At 42.5% G+C, this 13,456-nt stretch overlaps 1 protein-coding gene across 8 annotated transcripts in view; it reads left to right on the forward strand.

Moving 5' to 3' along the window:
- LOC115085546 (RING finger protein 151-like) overlaps positions 1-13,012 on the forward strand; it is a 70,819-nt gene extending 57,807 nt beyond the window's left edge. For 7 of the 8 annotated variants that reach the window (XM_029591704.1, XM_029591698.1, XM_029591701.1 and 4 more), the window contains exons 5-7: positions 6,531-6,651; positions 7,096-7,318; positions 11,926-13,012. In XM_029591704.1, the coding sequence (XP_029447564.1) occupies positions 6,531-6,651; positions 7,096-7,318; positions 11,926-11,969 (388 nt within the window). In that variant the 3' untranslated portion in view covers positions 11,970-13,012. Of the gene's footprint in view, positions 1-6,530; positions 6,652-7,095; positions 7,382-11,925 lie in introns of all 8 variants that reach the window. The other variant, XM_029591706.1, reaches the window with a different exon arrangement.
- The last annotated feature ends 444 nt before the right edge of the window (positions 13,013-13,456 follow it).

A 13,456-nucleotide genomic window follows, 5' to 3' on the forward strand; every position in this document is an offset into this window, starting at 1 on the left:
GGATGGTGGAACAGAGCAACATGATAACATTATTTGAAGGGAGGAAAGCAGCCGACACGAAAATGGAGGAGAAGGTCATGTAAGACTGAATTAAAGATGTTGAAAAGATGGTAAGGGTGAGTCAGAGACTGAACAATGAGGAGAGAATAATATGTTGCAATGGAAAGCCAAGTAGTAGTTCATTCCAGTACTATAAAAATAAGTATTAATGTATTAGTTCATTGAAAATAGAGATTGCATGGGTCACGGGATATTATCCACTGTGCTTCAGTCTGCCAAAGCATGTGGCATTGAGCATATATGAAGGAGGGAGGGGGAAGGAGCAATAAGCAAAGAAGGGATCAGAGGAGACACAGCACTGGAAAGTTCATGAAAGAAAGTAAGAAATGGCAGTCTTGCACTCAAGAGAGCAAGCTGAGAAAGAAGCAGAAGACTGATAGTATTGGGGAGATTTTTACTGTCCAGATCATGTCTGCCTGGTACAGGTTAGGAATAGAGGACGCATGAAAAGGAGTGATTAGAGGCCCTAGGATTGGTGAAGGGGGAGAAGAATAAGACCCCTGAGACAACAGAAAGGGACCAAGCAAACTCTAAAGACTGAGCTGGTAGTGTGCAGAGTGAGTAGAAAAGGTTTGAAAGATTAAACAATGAAAAGGAAGAGCAAATGGGAAAATAAAAAGAGGAGAGGCATCAGGATCCATAAAATGGATTTTAGAATTATTAAGGGGGCTAGGAGAAAGGAAGGACTCTGTCATTAACTTCTCAAATGTTAAAGGTAATCTACATGCAGGCCCAGTGAAGCATCTGTGCATTTATGTTAAACACCTTTCCAAGGGCTGCAAGGATTTGGGTGAGTTACTATTTCTTTAGATCTTCTGAGGTCCATATTCAGAATCATTTAGACAGATAACTCAGACGTTTTCTAGCTAAATAAATATTTGGGCAATTAGCTGGCTAGAATTTAGGGATGTAACTGGGAGGAGTTGAGTTAGCTAAGTTAATCCAGTTAACACACATATTTAAAATTAGCCAGCTAAATCTGTCCTAAAGTTAGCCAGTTAACTGGCTAATTTTAAAAAGAACGAACATGCGCCCATGAACATGCAAATATTATTTAAAATACCCCACCACGCATGTGTATGCGCGTAATCTTAAGAGGTGGCTTGAGTAAATTTCCCACACATATTACCAGGGCTTTAGCAGCTTTTATGCGTGTATACTCACAAAGGGAAAAACCAGTTTATGTCCTTGAGGAGGGGGGGAGAGAGTGTGAGCACTGTAGGAGAGACAATATAACAGTATATATAACTATCATTGTAAGAGGGGCATTTTCAACTCTGGGTGGGTTTTGGGGGGGGGGGGGGGGGGTTTGCAGTGTTACATTGGTGTGCTACAGACCCTTGCACCCTGGCCATGGGGGAGGGAATGAAGGACTTGAACAGGTAATTGTAAATTGGTTATTTACTCTCAGACAATAGAAGGACTAGAGGGTACTCCATGATGTTAGTAAGTAGCTCATTTAAAACAACGCGGAGACAATTCTTTCACTCAATGCATAATTAAGCTCTGGAATTCATTGCCAGAGGATGTGGTTATGGCAGTTAATGTAACTGTGTTTAAAAAAGGTCATATTGACTCTCCTGCAGTGTGCTCTCTCTTTCTCCGCCCCCCCCCCCCCCCCGAGTTTATATGGTAGTTCAGCAGTCTTGAAAATACCTAAAACTTGAGATCTCCAGATCTGGACAACACAGATGCGCACCATGGTCAGCTTTTCTAAAATTCGGAGTTATGTGCATAACTCTTGACCCCGCCCAGGAAAGCAAATTAGTTTTCTCCCTCTAGTCCTCTAGGTAGGTTTTGTCCATCTCTAATTTTTTTTCTTGATTTTACCCTTTTATTTCTGTTGACCACATGATGCGCCAGCTTCAGTGCCTCCAGCGCAGCCTGGTTGGGGTTTTTTCCAGCTTTCGAGTCATATTATTTGCCTTTAGTCTGATACTCCATTGGGCCTGTACTTCAGTGTCCCTTGAGTATTTGGACTAGCCCTCTTATCCTCGGATCATTTAGGGTCTTGTTTAGGCACAGACCACAATGTCTCTGATGGCTTCCCCTGAGAGGCTTGAGCCATTAATAACTAGTCACTCCAGGCAAGAGCTCCAGGAGATTTGTCCACCTGATGTGATTCGATGGAGGCATTGAAATTGAGGGCCAAGAATGAAGATCTTTTGGCTATTTTAGCCAAAAGATCTTCATTCAAAAATTGGAAGAAGGATCCAACAGAAGAAAATAGGATAAAGCATAAACGTTGGCAAGTTAAATGTAAGACATTGATAAGACAGGCTAAGAAAGAATTTGAAAAGAAGTTGGCTGTAGAGGCAAAAACTCACAGTAAAAACTTTTTAAAATATATCCGAAGCAGAAAGCCTGTGAGGGAGTCAGTTGGACCGTTAGATGATCGAGGGGTTAAAGAGGTACTTAGAGAAGATAAGGCCATCGTGGAAAGATTAAATGATTTCTTTGCTTCGGTGTTTACTGAAGAGGATGTTGGGGAGGTACCCATAATGGAGAAGGTTTTCATGGGTAATGATTCAGAGGGACTGAATCAAATCACGGTGAACCTAGAAGATGTGGTAGGCCTGATTGACAAACTGAAGAGTAGTAAATCACCTGGACCGGATGGTATATACCCCAGAGTTCTGAAGGAACTAAAAAATGAAATTTCAGATCTATTAGTAAAAATTTGTAATCTATCATTAAAATCATCCATTGTACCTGAAGAATGGAGGATAGCAAATGTAACCCCAATATTTAAAAAGGGCTTCAGGGGCGATCCGGGAAACTACAGACCGGTTAGCCTGACTTCAGTACCAGGAAAAATAGTGGAAAGTGTGCTAAACATTAAATCATAGAACATATAGAAAGACATGGTTTAATGGAACAAAGTCAGCATGGCTTTACCCAGGGCAAGTCTTGCCTCACAAATCTGCTTCACTTTTTTGAAGGAGTTAATAAACATGTGGATAAAGGTGAACCGGTAGATGTAGTATACTTGGATTTTCAGAAGGCGTTTGACAAAGTTCCTCATGAGAGGCTTCTAGGAAAAGTAAAAAGTCATGGGATAGGTGGCGATGTCCTTTCATGGATTGCAAACTGGCTAAAAGACAGGAAACAGAGAGTAGGATTAAATGGACAATTTTCTCAGTGGAAGGGAGTGGACAGTGGAGTGCTTCAGGGATCTGTATTGGGACGCTTACTTTTCAATATATTTATAAATGATCTGGAAAGAAATACGACGAGTGAGATAATCAAATTTGCAGATGACACAAAATTGTTCAGAGTAGTTAAATCACAAGCAGATTGTGATAAATTGCAGGAAGACCTTGTGAGACTGGAAAATTGGGCATCCAAATGGCAGATGAAATTTAATGTGGATAAGTGCAAGGTGATGCATATAGGGAAAAATAACCCATGCTATAATTACACAATGTTGGGTTCCATATTAGGTGCTACAACCCAAGAAAGAGATCTAGGCGTCATAGTGGATAACACATTGAAATCATCTGTTCAGTGTGCTGCGGCAGTCAAAAAAGCAAACAATATTGGGAATTATTAGAAAGGTAATGGTGAATAAAACGGAAAATGTCACAATGCCTCTGTATCGCTCCATGGTGAGACCACACCTTGAATACTGTGTACAATTCTGGTCACCGCATCTCAAAAAAGATATAATTGCGATGGAGAAGGTACAGAGAAGGGCTACCAAAATAAGGGGAATGGAACAGCTCCCCTATGAGAAAAGACTAAAGAGGTTAGGACTTTTCAGCTTGGAGAAGAGACGGCTGAGGGGGGGATATGATAGAGATGTTTAAAATTATGAGAGGTCTAGAACGAGTAGATGTGAATCGGTTATTTACTCTTTCGGATAATAGAAAGACTAGGGGGCACTCCATGAAGTTAGCATGGGGCACATTTAAAACTAATTGGAGAAAGTTCTTCTTTTACTCAATGCACAATTAAACTCTGGAATTTGTTGCCAGAGGATGTGGTTAGTGCAGTTAGTACAGCTATGTTTAAAAAAGGATTGGATGAGTTCTTGGAGGAGAAGTCAATTACCTCCTATTAATTTCACTTAGAGAATAGCCACTGCCATTAGCAGTGGTAATATGGAATAGACTTAGTTTTTGAGTACTTGCCAGGTTCTTATGGCCTGGATTGGCCTCTGTTGGAAACAGGATGCTGGACTTGATGGACCCTTGGTCTGACCCAGTATGGCATTTTCTTATGTTCAATTGGCCAACAAATTAATCCTCATCCAAACATATTAATTGTACCTCGTGTAAAATGAGTCTGTCCTGTTGAAGAATGGAGCCATTTTTTTTTTTTTACAGTAGGTCTTGAAGCCTTATGCCAAGTTGATGAGTCTGTCTTGGGTCTGGAACCCTCAATGGTTCCTGGCCAGGGGTAAAATCCAGATATTCCACAGGTGCAAAACACTTGTGGTACCTGTTTCCATCTCCCTTTAAGAGAGGATACTTGAACTTCTCTTACAGCATAGGGGAGTTCAGCATCTTTACCCAGATAGCTTCACCCTAGACTAGAGTCTGGGTCTTTGATAAGTTTCTCTTCAGATTATTCAGGTTTACAAAGTCCTATGTAAACTTGGAAGAATCTAGGCAACTGTGTCCCTCATAACACCCTGTTGGCTGAAACAGATTCCATTGAAGGACTCTGAGGAAACATTTGTCAGGAATCCCATCCAGTTGGGAAATTCTCCAACATTGGTCTGTACAGATTTGGGGCTGCTACAGTTTTCTAGCAATGGGTTCAGGCTCTCTTAGCCTGGATGCTAAAAGAGTAGCCCTGAAGCTCCAGGATCTGTTTGGTAATGTTTCTCCTATTCCTCTGGCATGCAGAAGGGATTTCAGGAAGGATGCTCATGGAGTGGAAAGAAAGTGTTGCAGTACAGCTTGAGGGAAATGCTGTAGAACAGAGATTCCCAAACCTGTCCTTGAGGAATCCGAAGCCAGTCAGATTTTCAGGATATCCATAATGAATATGCATGAGATAAAGTTTGCATGCATGTCAGGTTTGGGAAATAATATTCTAGAACCCTTTTCCCAATTTTCGCATGAAATCTGTTTAACTGCCTTCTGTATTTCTCTGAATCTGGTGGATAACCAATGCAGTTAAATTTCACCTTGGTGAAATTGGTGCTTTCACCACCATGTAGAAGGAGGTAAGCCCATCTACATAGCATTGTTTGTATGCTTTATATGGGGCAGGCTTCAGTCGAAGCAGACTGAGCCTTCCACTGTATTGTGGGATCTCTGCAAGGTGTTCACCTCATTATTAAAATTTCATTTCACCATATGGGCTCTGGTCAGCATAGTATCTGATCTAAAAGGTCATCAGTTTTTTAGTGGCCACTTCAGCAGGAGAGGTCTATTTGCTCCAGACTCTACAGGAGAGGTCTATTTGCTCCAGACTCTAGTGCCTTTCCTATCTTGTGCTAAGTTTTTGTTTTCCTAGTACGTTGTTTGTATGCACGTTTTTAGTCATTGCCTAATGTGAGTAAGTCTGTAAAGGAAATGTGCCATTACTCTTGTATACAAGTGATCCATAGCCTTTTATTCAGAGTGGTCTGAAGTCCCAGACAGTCCACTCAAGTTTTCATCTTGACAGTAAACCTGGAATGGCCATAGCTAAGAGCTCTATCTCTCTTGGTTAGTGAATTGTGCCATTTCTCATGCAATTGAGGACCTGGATCTGGTGGTGCATGTCAAGGCTCAGTTCTGGAGCCATACCTATCTCAGAAGCAAAGCTACAAAGTGGGATTTTTCGCCATATGTTCACATCTCACTCTTGTTTGCCGGTGGTTCCCAACCTGAAGCTAAATTTTGACATTCTGTCCTATGGAATCTATTTGAGATGCAGAACCAAATTCCATTCGCTCCTATGGCCTGTTATTTTGATTCAGAATATAGAAAGAAAAAAAAAAAAGGTAATGAGGTTGGCATAGCACCACCCAAAACAGTGGTGCCATTGGTACTGTTTAGATTCTCTTTTGCTTGAGGCAGCCTGTAGTTCCATGCGTGAGCATTGCCATCATGCTTGTCCTCTGCGAAAGTGAAGTTACTTGTAACATTTATTCTCTGATGTACAGCAGGATGTTGGTCCTCACAAAACCCTCCTGCCTCCTCTTGGAGTTAGTTTCTCCAAGTCTTAGCTTTATCATGGACTGAGGGGCCCTGCCTGGAAGGGGATTGCGCATGCCCAGTAGGGCATGCTCAAATCTTCTAGAAGCTTCAAAGTCAAAGTTTCATGTGAGGCTGCATCTGATGATGTCACCCATGTGTGAAAACTGACATCTTACTATCCATCGGAGAACCAATGTTACAGGTAAATTACTTCACTTTCCTTGTCATGTCCACTGTAGAGAGACTTTTTGCAATACATAACACTTTGTAGCCAACTGGATATCTTAATAGGTAAAATCTAACAAATTCTAATGATATAAGTATGCTTTTAAGGTCAGAGATGATATGCAGAGTAGAGGAGACAAAACACGAGATGGAGTCAAGACTGGATTCACAGAGGAGACATATGGTGCAAAAGGAGAGTCTCCTACAGAGTGAAATTGAAGAATTAAAGGTAAGATAGGTTTGAATTTTCATTTTTTTCACAGGCAATTTATTTTTGAAAGGTTTGCTTTGAGGGGAGACTCTAGGTATCTTTTTACTTGGAAATACTAGTTTACCTTGTAGCAGTTAGAAATGTGCTGATAAAACACGTGCTTTCCCTCAAATATGCTTGACCCAAGAATGTTGCAGTACCATTTTGCATATTTTGTTTGCAGACATGTTTTGAGACTCTGCAAGTCAGGAGGTCGTAACGCAATACAATATTACAAAATTGAGGGGCACTAATGGTGGATCAGGAAACATGGTTACTTCTTTGAATTGGCGGTACATTTATGAAATGAAATTGACAGTTCTCATGGCCTTTTGTCATAGTGCAATCCAAAGAACAACTTTAAAAACACTTCTAAAATAATACATTGTATACCAAGCCTTTCTTGGGACTTGTGTTTTTCAGAGTCAGATGTCACGAATGATGTCTGATGTGCATTCTCTGACAACAGCAGAGAGACAGCACCGGGAAGAGCTTGAGCAGGCAGAGCTAGAGAAATGTGAATTAATAGAGCTGCTGAAGAGTCTACGGAAAGAGTGCAGATTAAACAGTGTGGACAGCAGCAAGAAACCAGCATGTTTTCAACCTCTGACACGGCTGGAGAGTTTGAAACGAAAGTCCAGAGAAGGTAATCCTCGAAAGGAGACTCAGCACTCTTGAAATGTCTGATCTTCCTCCGATGATAAAATGCGTAAGTTTTCCTTTCAGTTACTGTTCACGTGCATTTCTGGGAAAGCTACTTTTTAAAATTTGCCTGTTTGCCCTTATTTTCCTTTCTGCTCTTCAAGACCTTTGAGACTTGTAGGACGAATGTATTTCAAGCATTTTAGAATCATGTGGAGAACAGGACATAGCATGAACTTAATGACTTATTTCCATTTGATATTCTGCCTTTTCCTAGGAAAGGCATATAGTTGTGAATTGCAGTGCATATCTCTGGGAATGGGAGAGACATAACATACAACTGGGAATTAAACAATGTAAAACTGTTTAGGTAGCAGTACATATGGGTCTCAATATTTAAAGCTGAACAGCTATTTAACTTAGCTGGATATAACTTATCCTTCTAAGATGCATGGAATATTCAGCGATATAACTATGCCACTGAATATCCATGTAAAAGTTGCTACTTAGCCAGCTAAGTTAAACCTGCTCTACGGCAGGTCTAAATTTATCTGATTAACTTAACTGGATCAGAGTGAATATCGCTACTTAGCTGCTTAAGTTAACTGGATAAGTAACACCCTCCCCCTGCTATCCAGCAATCTACTTAGTCGGATTAGTACTTACACAAGAGTAATATCGCCTTCTTTTTTAATACTGACCATTCCTCTCCGTATGCACCCTAGCATCTTTCAGGCTTTTATTGTCAGCTTATCCACCAGTTTGGCTACCTTAAGGACATAAGATATGATCACCTCCAGATCCAGTTGTTCATGCTTAGAAGAATTTCACCCCATATACTGTACATCTTCTATGGGATTTTGAAGCCGAAATGCATAGTTGCATTTTTTAGCATTAAATCTTAGCTACAAGTCTCTAGACAATTCCTCGAGCTTTGCTAGATCCCTTCTGATATCTATCCTATTGCAGATTTTAGTATCGGCGGCAAAAAGTCAAATCTTTCCCGATAATTATTCAGCACTGTTGCTCACAAAAATATTGAGACAGATTCCCATGGCACAGCACTAGTAACATCCCTCACCTTGGAGTGAATTCCATTTACCACCCTTTGTCACCTTCCACTCAACCAGTTTCAAATCTGTCTCCAATGCGGAAACATGTCAAATCCAAGTACACTATATCTAGTGCTCTCCCCTGATCCAACTCTCTGGTCACCCAGTCAAAGAAATTGATCAGGTTCATCTGACAAGACCAAACTCTGGTAAAGACATGCTGCCTCAGATCTTGTAATCCATGGGAAACTGCATCTTCGTCTATTTTAGCAGTGATTCCATTAATTTGCTCTCCACTGAGGTCAGACTAACTGGCCTGTAGTTCCCAGCCTCCTTCTTACTTCCACTTTTGTGAAGAACCACATCCACTGTCTCCAGTCTTCTGGAACTACTCCCAACTCTAAAGAAGCATTGAAAAGGTCAGCCAACCTCCCTTTCCTTTGACATACATCATCTGGCCCCATCAGTGTACATTAAGTTTATCTAGCTACGCATGAACACATTTTTCTGAAAATTGATTGAGGTTTACCTCATGTCTAGTCCTATTTGTGTTTATTTGATGTGGTCTTTCTCCAGGCCCTTCCACAGTGAACACTGAACAGAAACAGTTAAGCAATTCCGCTTTTTCCTCGTCAACATCTACATGTCACCCCTTCACTTCTGCAGGAGAAGCGAGATTTAAACCCTGGCTTCTCTGGCTCTCAGCCCAGTGGTGAAATTTTTTTTTTAACCTTTGCATTATTACTATCCAGCTACATATAAATAAGCTGAGGCAAAGAAGGTAAAATGACCTACTTAGTCACAAAACCTTTGGCAACTTTAGTCTTGGAAACCATGTAGTGGATTGTTCCTAGTTCCCTGGAAGCTGCTGAATTGGATTTCAGCAAAGCTTTTGATACGGTCCTGCACAGGAGGCTTGTGAATAAAACGAGAAGCTTGGGTGTGAGTGCCAAGCAGTGGCCTGGATAGCAAACTGGTTGAAGGACAGAAGACAATGTGTAAATGGAACTTACTCTAAAAAGAGAGCGGTGATGAGTGGCGTGCCGCAAGGGTCAGTGTTGGGACCGGTCCTGTTCAATATCTTTGTGAGTGACATCGCGGACAGGATAGAAGGTAAGGTTTGTCTATTTGCAGATGATACTACGATCTACAACAGAGTGGACACGCCGGAAGGAGTGGAGAGAATTAGACGGGATTTAAGGAAGCTGGAAGACTGGTCGAAGTTATGGCAGCTGAGATTCAATGCCAAGAAGTGCAGAATCATGCATATGGGGTGTGGAAATCCGAAATAAATGTATTCGATGGGGGGTGAAGGGCTGATGTACACGGAGCAGGAGAGAGACCTCGGGGTGATAGTGTCTAACAATCTGAAGTCGGCGAAACATTGTGACAAGGTGATAGCTAAAGCCAGAAGAATGCTGGGCTGCATAGAGAAAGGAATATAGAGTAAGAAAAGGGAAGTAATTATCCCCTTGTACAGGTCCTTCGTGAGGCCTCACCTGGCGTACTGTGCTCAGTTCTGGAGACCATATCTCCGAAGAGACAGGATGGAGGCAGTCTAGAGAAGGGCAACCAAAAAGGTGGATGGTCTTCATCAAATGACTTATGAGGAGAGATTGAAGAATCTAAATATGTATATCCTGGAGAAAAGGAGGAGCAGGGGTGATATGATACAGACGTTCAGATACTTGAAAGGTTTTAATGATCCAAAGTCAACAACAAACCTTTTCTGTTGGAAAAAAAATCAGCAGAAACAGGGGTCATGATTTAAAACTCCAGGGAGGAAGACTCAGAACCAATGTCAGGAAGTATTTCTTCACGGAGAAGGGTGGTGGATGCCTGAAATGTCCTTCCAGAGGAAGTGGTGAAGACCAAAACTGTGAATGATTTCAAAGGGGCATGGGATAAAAACTGTGGATCCATAAAGCCTGGAAGATGGGAATGAAGAGAAGAGGCATGGGGGTGGCTTGCGGGAATGACGGCTACTACCTGGTGATTAATACTCTGTGGGGCGGATTTTCAGAGCCCTGCTCGCGTAAATCCGCCCAAAACCGGGCGGATTTACGCGAGCAGGGCCCTGCGCGCCGGGAAGCCTATTTTACTTAGGCCTCCCGGCGCGCGCAGAGCCCCGGGACTCGCGTACGTCCCGGGGTTCTCGGAGGGGGGGCGTGTCGGGGGCGGGGCCGGAGCGCGCGGCGTTGCGGGGGCGTGTCGGCAGCGTTTTGGGGGCGGGTACGGGGCGTGGCTACGGCCCGGGGGCGTGGCCGCGCCCTCCGTACCCGCCCCCAGGTCGCGGCCCGGCGCGCAGCAGGCCCGCTGGCGCGCGGGGATTTACGTCTCCCTCCGGGAGGCGTAAATCCCCCGACAAAGGTAAGGGGGGGGTGTAGACAGGGCCGGGTGGGTGGGTTAGGTAGGGGAAGGGAGGGTAAGGTGAGGGGAGGGCAAAGGAAAGTTCCCTCCGAGGCCGCTCCGATTTCGGAGCGGCCTTGGAGGGAACGGGGGGAGGCAGCGCGGCTCGGCGCGCGCAGGCTATACAAAATCGATAGCCTTGCGCGCGCCGATCCAGGATTTTAGTGGATACGCGCGGCTCCGCGCGTATCTACTAAAATCCAGCGTACTTTTGCTTGAGTCTGATGCGCAAGCAAAAGTAGGCTGATCGCGCTTCTTTTAAAATCTACCCCTTATTCAATAAACGTTCACATGGTTAAATCGATTTCAACATTGCTCTTTGTTTCAATGGCAAGAGGAAATGTGGAAAAGAGGATTTACATTCAGACAACAACCAACAGGCACTGAATTGCACAGTCTGGGTAAACAAATAAGCATGGGAGTAGCTTGCTTGTTGCGGCGGTTACTACCCCGAACCAATTAAACCTGTTACTTCACTTTGATTGCATATCCAGCGCAGCTCACTGCTTCAATGGCGGGGGGAATGAAGAAATAGGATTTACATCCAGACAACATCAAACAAGGCATTGATCTGAGCAGTATGAATATACAAACATCAGGGTAACTTGCTCAATACGATGGCTACTACCCTCAAACATTAAGCCTTATACTTCACTTTGATGCAGCTCCAACACTGCTCTCTGCATCAATGGCAGGGGTGGGAGGAAATTGGAATAAAAAAAGTTACCAATAAGGGCCCTGAACTCAGCGGTCGGAGTAACAGATAAGTATGAGAAAATAAGTGGGAAAGCTTGCTGGGCAGACTGGATGGGCCTATTGCTCTTCTTCTGCCATCGTTTCTATGAATTGCATCTGCTACTAGATCAGAGATTAGCACGTTTATGATTTATAATTGAGTGGCTGATTGAGGTAACACTAAGCAAATTTTACAAATGTAAGGGAAGAAAATGTCTGTCACTGTTTGTGGTTGCTATTTAGTATTCAAATTATCTAAGTTATGTCAGCCTGCAACGTTTGATGACCAGATCGTATTTGTTTAGTTTCCTTTAAAATGTTGGTATTGATGATGAAGTTTACATGCTAAAAATATAAACTAGTTTGTTTTCTTGTTTAGGAAAGAAACAGAGTAACACTTACATTTCTTTTGCAGGACAATGGCAATGCACTTATACCCTAAACAGATCTCCAGTCTGATAAAGGATAGAAAGCATGAATAACCACGTGCCTAAATCACTGTACTAAAATAGTGGCAATGTGATGATTTCCCAACCTAATCTTATGGATTCTGAAGCTTCTTCCATCAAAGGCTGCTGTGGAACATTAGAGCACTGCACAGTTCAAATATTTTTTACCCCACTGATGTTTGAAAGGTCACTGATTTTTTTTTCTTCTTCTGATTGTACAGAGGTGTCACTGAACTGGGATATCTGCTAACAGCTGCAGGTTGCTCTGTTGTACACAAGATTAACCCTTTGAGGGTTCAGAGCACTGTACATATACCAAATTTAAATTTTGTTCTTCCTTTGAACTCCGTGCTTTATTATAGGTTTGAGGTACATGCTGTTTGCTTAACATGACATCACACAAATACCCCAGCACATATGTGCAAGGTAGAGCTTCTGCAGTCAAGTGGCAGTCCTAGCAAATTGTTAGCTTAACCAGGAAGTTCAACCCAGATCCATAAAAGTAAGACTAAAGTTCCAAAAATAAGTTTGTACTGATATGCTTCTAATTTCATGTACCCTTTTTTTATAAAGCGTTCTTTGTCAAAGATATAAAGAACGCATTAAAGAAACACCATGTCTGTCCAGTCTCAAATCGGGGCAAAAAACACATTGGGATCTTCTGTGCACTTCAGCATAGAGTACATCTTTCCGAACTTGTCATTTATGCCCTGGTATTGTGGCTGCTGCGTTTTCGAGAAACGCCTAGAACGTTGTGCCTTAGCCCTACCCTGCAGCAGCAACAAAGGAGGAGAGATGGCTGGAAGCCAGATCTACTTAGCTGCAGCCATTGCGTTTCCCCACCCACAGCTCATGCAGTAGTTTCTCTAGCAATTAAGACAGGAGCTGAGCTTCCCCCATATCAGTCCACTGCTACGGGAGCCAACAAAATGTAACTTGCCTCCGACAGGGAGAGCGGTCAAAGAATGAGATTACAGCGAGTGTTAAACAGCTCACAAAACAGCATGAGTTTTAGAAAAAAAAACCTGATTAAACAAAATGTTGAGAATAAGATACTTCTTTCCACATTCTACCTCTAATTTTATTTTCGGAATGTCCTGCTTTGAATTGCTGCCATGCTTCAGGAAGGACATTTCTCATCAGCCAATGGCTTCTTCTGCCTGGTCAGGACACAATAAGGTTTGATTTAAAAATGACTATCACACCTAAATATGCCTTGTAAGTGGAAAGCAAAGTAATAATGCTATGGGGGGTGGGGGGGGGGTTGATCATAACCAAAATACTACTGCAGAGCTACCAAGTGCCTCAATTTCTGAAGCAAGAGTTAGGCTGGTTCTACCTTTTTATATGCATTTTGATAGCTATAGTGTTGATTTTAAAGGGAAGAAACAGTCCCACAGAGGTGCATTGGAATGCAAGTTCAAAAACCAGAAAGGTAGAGAAAATGGGTAATTTGCCCCCCTCTGCCATTGAAAGTCAAAGCTCTCTGTAGGCCTC

Source organism: Rhinatrema bivittatum, chromosome 2 (genome assembly GCF_901001135.1).
Source record: "Rhinatrema bivittatum chromosome 2, aRhiBiv1.1, whole genome shotgun sequence".
In the NCBI taxonomy this organism is placed as follows: domain Eukaryota; kingdom Metazoa; phylum Chordata; class Amphibia; order Gymnophiona; family Rhinatrematidae; genus Rhinatrema; species Rhinatrema bivittatum.